Source organism: Pempheris klunzingeri, unplaced genomic scaffold (genome assembly GCF_042242105.1).
Source record: "Pempheris klunzingeri isolate RE-2024b unplaced genomic scaffold, fPemKlu1.hap1 Scaffold_389, whole genome shotgun sequence".
NCBI classification, from domain to species: Eukaryota; Metazoa; Chordata; class Actinopteri; order Acropomatiformes; family Pempheridae; genus Pempheris; species Pempheris klunzingeri.
In genome coordinates, this window is record NW_027255339.1 from 1 (window position 1) to 8,614 (window position 8,614).

Here is an 8,614-nt window from a genome sequence, read left to right on the forward strand (position 1 = left end):
GTCACATTGTTAACAAAGACAACATTGACATTTAATTAATTAAAAGTAAATTTAGTCACTTTCAGTACTTTTGTACTCCTAAATGCCATTGTCCACTAGAAAAAAGGGGAGAAGTTAGCAAGAGGAAGAGCAAGGTTTTGTTTGTATTGTTTCATGAAACAACAGCAGAGTTGTCAGAGAGAATTACATTCTGGGTTTTAGTTTGGTGGTAAAAGCGAGTGATGTGGGTGTACTAGACCGCATTATATTCAGAGGTGTTTCTAATAGGCTGTGAGGGCAAAAATGAGAAACTCCTCTCACTGTTATGTAGTCTGGTTCAATGACACCATTAACTGCAGTATGACATCAATAATACATTTAAATTACACATTTGTGACAATGTCAACAAAACTGAATATTCTACACTGGTTAGACACAAAGGTTGAATTTATGGTAGAGCGTTTAGTTTTCTGAGTTTATTGGCCTGCTATTTGTGCATATTGGAGCAATGTCGAACTGGTTTTTTTTCACAGTTTAAACTTTAAACACAGTTCTTTTAAATATATTCTATTTAATAGCTTTTTATTGTGAGTGCATTAGATACTCTTTGTAAACACTACATAGTTGGTTGTTAGGGAAGCTAAGATTGATATGTTAATGTGTGTTGTGTTTGTGTTAAGGTGCTTTGCAGCAGAGCCAGGCTGGTTAGTTACCTCCCAGGGCTTCATGTGTTGGTGCATCGTGTGGCTGGAGTGAGAGCCTTCTCTGCTGCTGGATCCTCAGGCTCTGAGCCCCACATAGCCACTCCCTGTGACATGGGTATGTTATAGGGTTTTTGTTTTTACATGTTAACATTAATTAGCTGGAGCTGATAATGAAATATGAAATGAGAAACCTGACATGGATAGGGCAGCATGGTGGTGCTGTGGTTAACACTGTTGCCTCACAGCAAGAAGGTCCCGGGTTCAAATCCCGCTTTGAACCCGAGGTCTTTCTGTGTGGAGTTTGCATATTCTCCCCATGCTAGTGTGGGTTCTCTCTGGGTACACCGGCTTCCTCCCACAATCCAAAGACATGCACATTAGGTTAATTGGTAACTCTAAATTGCCCGTAGGTGTGAGTGTGAAAGGTTGTCTGTCTATATGTGGCCCTTCGATTGGCTGGCGACCAGTCCAGGGTGTACCCTGCCTCTCGCCCAAAGTCAGCTGGGATAGGCTCCAGCTCCCCCGCGACCCTGACGGATAAGCGGTATAGAAAATGAGATGATATGGATATTGAAGATATTAAAATGCTAAAAGTGCAGAAAGTAATTTGATGACTAATTCCGAGCTATATTTATGAATAACCATTTATTTCTTTTTAGATCTTTTTATGATGTCTTGCATGCAATTGCAATTTCTGTAAGTTCTTCAGTGTTATCTTTAAAGAATAGAGCCATGTCCATGTCCAAGTCCTGTGTGCTGGTAGCAGTAACAACGTGGTGTGCATAAGCAATAGAGATGTGATGTTTGCGAACGAGTCGAGTCTTTTGAACAGTTCTTTTAAGTGAACGATGAGAACCGATTCGCAGTTGTGAGTCGTTCATTTGCGAGCCGTTCTTATATGCAAATTGCCCGCGCTGCCTTAATGTGTCACCTGTGTGCCCCACGGATCTGAGTTGCCTTCACCTGAACGACTAATGACATCTCCGAGTTTGAGTCGTCCACAGCACGCTCCATTCACGTGAACGCAGCTATAAATGCGCAACATTAGGGGAGGAGATATTTGTGAGTCGGGCGAGATATTTGTGAGTGTTGCCCGACTGGACTGAAGAGATTTACATTTACCGCTGGATCAGGGAGCAGGAGATATTAACGACTGAAGAAAAGTTATTTGTTATTGTTTCCATTGTTCTGATGTGGATTCGAGTCAAGGAGCTGAGTTCCTGTTTGTAAATTAGTTCAGGTGTACACACACCAGGTAGTTTAGTACAATTATGCATTCACATTTGTATCATGTCCTGATTTCTATTCTAGTTTTATTTATATTATATAATATATAAATATATATGTGTGTGTATATAAAGTTATTTTGCATGGAAGTTATCTGTAGCCTGCGTAGTTTTTACAAAGTTAAAACAACGTTTTTTAGGTGAAGGGAAAATTCTAAATGTTGGTATGGCACCAACTTATGGAATGATTACACTGAAAACACAAGCCAAATGAAATTATAATCAATATTTCAGAATAAATATGTATAAATTTGAATTATTCTGAACCAAATCTTATTTTACAACTGCTACCAGTGATTGTTTCCTTGATGAAAACAAGTTACCCCTGGTTGACCTCTAATTAATACAAAAATAAATGTACGAGTCAGTAGTTTGAATGGCTCTTTGAAAGGAACGGCTCCTCAAGATCCAGCTCCCTTCAAAGAGCCACAAATCCCATCTCTAATAAGCAAGTTGAAAGGATTTGACAATTAACACATAGACAGTGCACTGATTTTCCTCACGGTAAAAACATGGGGGGGTCTAAAGAGATCATTTTTCAAAATGTGAGTGGGTCTTGTTCCACCCTCATATAATTGCTGTAATACCCATGTGCTATATAGACAAAATGGTGGCCATTTTCAGCAGGAACACAAAGGTTGTAAACAAGTTTCAAAGGTAACATGTGGGTCGATTTATTTTGGTTTAAACTAAGCCTTTAAGAAAAAGAATTTTCTGTGAAACTTGCATTCTCCTCCATAATGTTCTTTTCCTCCCTGGCTAAGGATTGCAGAGAGTGTGGCCTGAGGAGAGTATGGGGCCTTTTGGAGCCCAGGACCAGTGCTTCCTGCTGCCTGGTAATGTAGGTTTTGACTGCCACCTGGACGGATTAGAAGAGCAGAGGAAAAGCCTGGCTCACAAGATGGTCCCTGATGTGTTGTCTGCCCCTTGCAGCAGGGAGAGACATGAGCTCATACTGGCCCAGTTCATCGGAGAGTTCTTTGTAAGTATAATTGTTAATACTTTTTCTCAGAGAAGAAAAACCCTTTTAGCTCAAGATGTCTGAGTCTTACTTACGTAATGGGGCTGGCATGACTTTGACTTTTCAGTCAAATACAAACACTATGTTTGTATTAAGAGAGCAGTCACTATGACTGCTCTTGTTTTTGTTTTATAAGTCTTGGGAAGATGGTACTGTGTGTGGCTGGCCGTCACCCACTGCTGCTACTGCTTTATGTCGTGATTTTATTTTTAAATGCTCCAAATGTGTCACCGCTCTTAGTGTATGATCGCCTGACTCTTTCAAAGATCCGCGATTCTGTGGTGAAGCTACAGATCTGTAGCTTTGTTGTACTAAATGACACACTTTTCTTACACATGCTACTTGAGCTCTAAAAGAATGATTTATTAACTTTACTGCTGTATCAGGGGGTCATCTGCAGTCTTCTCAGGGCCCTTGCAGATTGTCACATGACTATCAGAGGGACTTCCTGGACTTTCTGTTGTTGATGGAAACATGGAGTAAACCAGGTGACAACAGCGCCTTTTCTGAGCTCCCCTCGAGCATCTGGTAGGGAAGGGGGTCTCGCCTCCGTGTTCAAGGGCAACTTTAGATGCTGACTTCTCCCCACAGATCTTATGTGCTATTGTGTACCGCCCACCTAAATATAATAAGGATTTTATATGTGAGTTTTCATCAGAATTTACACCGATTTATGACCAGCACTTGATTTGTGGAGATTTTAATATTCACGTTTGCTGTCCCTTCTGATCAATTTGCTACTGATTTTAAGAGTCTCTTGGTTTGTTTTGATTTAATCCATGTCTCGTTGACGTCGTATCTTCTGCTGGAGAGTTTTCTGCTGCTTTTATGGGCACACAGTCTTTCGCCCTTAGTGGTCTGATGCATCCTTTATGCCCAGACGACATTCTGTCCTCATTCTACACTACTTGCTCTGGGATTCTGGACTCTATTGCCCCTTTTTCTTGTAAATTGGGTAAACCAAGAGCAGATCCCTGGGTAAATGACTCTACACGTGCCCTCAGGCAACACTGATGTCAGGCAGAACGAAGATGGAAGGACAAACTACATGTATCCTGGGAAATACTAAAAGACAGAAGAGGCAAAATGTCAATATTTATCTCCAGCAATAGAATTCTGTTCAACACAATTAACTCTGTTGTTAACCCATGCACCTCTGCAGTCTGTTTCTGACAGTTTGGTCAGAAACAGACTGGAGGTCATTTTGTAGGGCTCTGGCATCCGATGGAGATACTCAAGTGCTATAGTACAAATGGCACTTGTATTTTACTTGTGTATTTGTATTTACTTTGTACATCTACCGCACTACGTTTATTTGACAGTCATAGTTCTTTTCAAATTAACAATATAAAATATATATATATATATATATATATATATATATATATATATAATATATATAATATATTTCATAATTGAATTATGATATTATAACCAACAAGGTGTTATTGGTTCCCAGGAGGAAAATCATAAGCTATGCAGTAGTTTGTAATGTGCCATCTAAAATTAATACATGGTTCAACTTTAAGACTTGCTTATCTGCCCAGTCAAAGTAAAATACCTCATCGGGCAAGTCAATTTTGCTGGTGTTGTATTTTAGTTTTCATAGACTTCAGATAAACTTAACGGCTTACAGTGGTTTGCTCAAGGTCAAAGTGTGGCATTGACTGAGACTCGAGAGGGTTGGTGTGGAAGAAAAAGTCTGAATGAATAATCCACTTATTATTTTAAGTTATCTGAAGTAGATCCAATGCTGGTTTCTTATTAGCTCTGTTTGGACATGCGCATGCACCAAGATAGTCATTACAAAGAAAATATGAAAATGATCAAAAAGAACAACATCATTAGAAGATATTCAGTCCAGTGCTTGTTATTATGTGGTGGCTCAACACAGCTCAGTTCTTTAGTTTTACTGTACTGGGAGTCATCAACAATAGCTACTCAGAGTCAATGCAAATGATAGCAGTTTGACATCAAAAAAGTATTTAGTATTTAGGTCTGTGAGTGAATGAGTGAATATTTAAGAATGAAGCTCACCATGAGTTCAACTAAAGAGCAGCATATTCAAAAGAAGACAAACAAAATTACAACTTCATCTCCTTTCTCTTTCCACATTGAACTGGTTGACTCAATAAGAGGAGTGTTATGTTGGTCTCACATTCAGATGAAAACATAAATCAAACAGCAACCAAAATGATCACAGCAACTATAGTAGTGATGATAGGAATATGACTAATAATTAGCAATATGGTAACAGTGAAAAATATGACAATTGTTGGTATATGAATAATAACTAGAAAATTTGTTTTCATGGTTTAAGGTTCCATGATTTGAGTGGTGGGATTTCCTACTGCCTATGAATGCACCATGTGCGTGTTTCTGTGTCAACCATCACTAATTAGCCAATGTCAATAAGTTGTCAGGTTGCCATGGTGATGGCGTCTGCTGAGTCACTTTTCATTGAGATTTCAGCTGTGACACACCTCTGAAAATCCAGGTTTTACCTAAACAGTAAGTGTCACAGCTTTAATGTGTAGACCTGTGGAGAGAAGACACTCTGCTGAACACGCACATGTAGTTTGATGTCTCTAACTTCTAAATTGAGAGAGCTGAAAGGCTAGAAAGCTGGAGGTTAGAAAAGTGTTTCTGCCTCCCTCCTGAAGTTTGTGCTATCAGTTAACATGGTAGGCAATGAGGCAGTTGGTTGGCACTCCTGTCACTTTGAGGCTCATGGAGGCAGGTGTGTATGTTTTTTTGTTTCTGTGGCCACATTACTGCGAAGGGCACGATTTTTCCTACATTTTGATGCATAAATGGTGAGTCTGAGTGACACACTGTGGGCGTGAGACCAAGTTAAAGACAAAATGTTAAGACGATTTTTCTGCTCCTCTGCACTCTAGCAATGGCATAAATGGCATAAAACTAAAACTGTGATATTGTCAAAACCGTAATAGATATCAAAAAAATTAATGAATTATACTGTAACCGCTGTTTAAAAGTTGAATGGAGTCTCTAGCTGAAAGTATGAGAAAGCTATAACCTTTCAAAGTGGAGGGAGTTGAAGAGGATTTGAACATTCCGCCCGTAGACTTCAAAAGCTGAATATTTTAAAAGGTAGATGTGTGAAAAGTCCTAGCTGGAATGTCCTCAACGAGCTGAACAGTTTGATGTTTGAACGGTTTCTGTAGCACAAAGTATGCAGGAGTCCCCAGGGAAGATACCAAGTTAGTAACAGACATAAAGAGACATGAAGCATAAAGATGGAGAGGTAGAGGAGGAGAGAGGAGCCCCGGGGCTATAGCAGCATAACTAGGGACTGGTAAGCTTAATCAAGAAGGAAGGTTTTAGCCTACTCCTAAAAGTAGAGAGGGTGTCAGCCCCCAAACCCAAACTGGAAGGAGATTCCACAGGAGAGGAGCCTGATAGTTCTCTCTGCACTACTTTTGAGGACCACCAGTAGGCCTGCATTCTGGGAGTGCAGTGCTCTAGTGGGGTAGTGTGGTACTATGAGTTCTTTAAGATATGATGGAGCCAGACCATGAAGAGCTTTGTAGGTGAGGAGAAGGATTTTAAATTCTATACGGTACAGGAGAAATATTTCCTAATCTCTTAGTTCACTTCAGTACACGAGCGGCAGCGTTCTGGACCAGCTGGAGAATCTTAAGTGACTTATTGGGGCAGCCTGATAATAAGGAGTTGCAATAGTCCAACCTGGAAGTGATTAATTTGTGCTGCTGCTAACATCTTGATACCACAGCACACCTTCAGGGGTCTAGTGGAGTCCATGCCTCGATGGGTGAGGGCTGTTTTGGCAGCAAAAGGGGGACCAATACAATATTAGGCAGGTGGTGATAATGTTATGCCTGATCGGTGTATATGATGGTGGAGGTCGTGATTTTTGGCATACTGAAATGAGCAACTGATCTTGCCATCAATCAATCAATCAGCTACAATGTAAAACACAGACCAATGACTTGGTCTACATTTACTGTGAAAGAACAGAATATAAATGCTTACACATTAATTGAAACACCTAGCTGCACATAGCCTACAGCCAACTTTGATTCAAACACATCTATCCAACTTACTATTAATCTATCAAACCCGAAATGAACTAACAGCTAAAGAAAATCAATAAATGGTGACTTCCTCATATACTCATATATACAGTATATACTGTCCAGTGAACTCAAAGGGTACCTGAGTTGTAACAGTCCCCTCAAGCTTGTAAACCCTCCCTACAGCTGTCAGTTTTGTCTTGTCAAACTTAAAGTGCACAGCCAACCTTAAGAAAAACAAATTGTCTAATTTTTTGTCTCTCTGTGTGTGTTCTTTAGGAGAAAGATGACCCAGCCTCATCTCACAATGTCAACAGAGCAGCTGAACAGTACTTTAACAACTCCAGCGTTGAGTGTGTCATACAGTCCTGTCCCGAATTGCTGAAGAAAGGTACGGCACTGATACTGTACTTCTCATACATTTATTCATAACATCTATGTTCATTTTATAGGGCTGCCTCTTAATAGTTGGCCAAACATTATTCAATGATAAGGGTCTCAGTCGACCAAGTATTCATTGGTTGGTTGTTCACGGGAAAACAAAAATAGTCAACCTTCCACCATTCAGGAGTCAGAACGTATATGGCTTGCTTGTGTATAAAACGTATAACGTAAAGTATAACGTATAAAAGGTACTTAATTTTAAACAGTAGAAACAGGCAGTGGCGGTTTATTTATGGCGGTTATTAGGTAGTTATTTACAGATGGTTAAATGTTGGGTAGGAAATCTAAAGTTTGGGATCATTTCGAGAGTGTAAAGGTTTGGTTTTCTGTTGGTATTACAAGTTCATAAGTTCTGTGTTTGTTTTAAATAAAGTAATAAAAGGTTCAGTGTCCTTGCTAGTTGTTCCGAGACATTCAGAAAAATTACGCTTTTAACAAAGTCCACCAGAAGGACAGCAAACATAACTAATATTGATTATTGCTTATGACAGACAGTGTTTCTGTCTGATGTTTTTGTCTCTTGATAATGTGATGAACAGATTTCCTGTCCATGTTTCCTGAGGCTCCATCCTCTGGTATGATGGTGATCACAGTGACGCAAAAGACCCAAAACGATATGATGTCATGGTGTGCTAAGGTGGAACAGGAAAGAGAGCAGATGCTTGAAAAGGTGAGCTGCTGCCTGGAGTTTTATGTAGCAGTGATGCTATTGCTGTGAAGTAGCTGTTTTACCTCAGAGATTAATACTTATTTTTACTCGACTGGCTAAAAAAGCTACAGGAATGTTTTCTACACTGTTGTTATGGAGGCTTTGCTGTCACAAATTTTGCAAACACTGTTATTGTGATTGTTATTCAGCTGTGCAACTAAATCATTTTTCACATTCACATGCTGTAATTTTTATGGTCATATGCAGTCAAATGCTATATTGTAGGGCAGGTGTTACCAAACTTTTCAGCCCACGACCCCCAAAATAACGGTGCCAGAGTCTGGCAACCCCCACTATCCCTGGAGGTGACTGAATCACTAGAAAACATGTGCACAGGACGCACGCACTAATAGGCGCATCCAAACACAGAACGACAACACAAAAGAACAGAACAGCCTGACAACCATGATATG

At 39.8% G+C, this 8,614-nt stretch overlaps 1 protein-coding gene across 1 annotated transcript; it reads left to right on the forward strand.

The window, feature by feature from the left end:
* Positions 1-659: 659 nt before the first annotated feature.
* On the forward strand, positions 660-8,243 carry LOC139225560 (cobalamin trafficking protein CblD-like; the record flags this gene model as incomplete). Its single annotated transcript, XM_070856342.1, has 4 exons — positions 660-798; positions 2,734-2,951; positions 7,328-7,439; positions 8,032-8,243. Coding segments are annotated over 4 exons (648 nt in total), but the record flags the coding sequence as incomplete, so codon positions are not given.
* Positions 8,244-8,614: the final 371 nt, after the last annotated feature.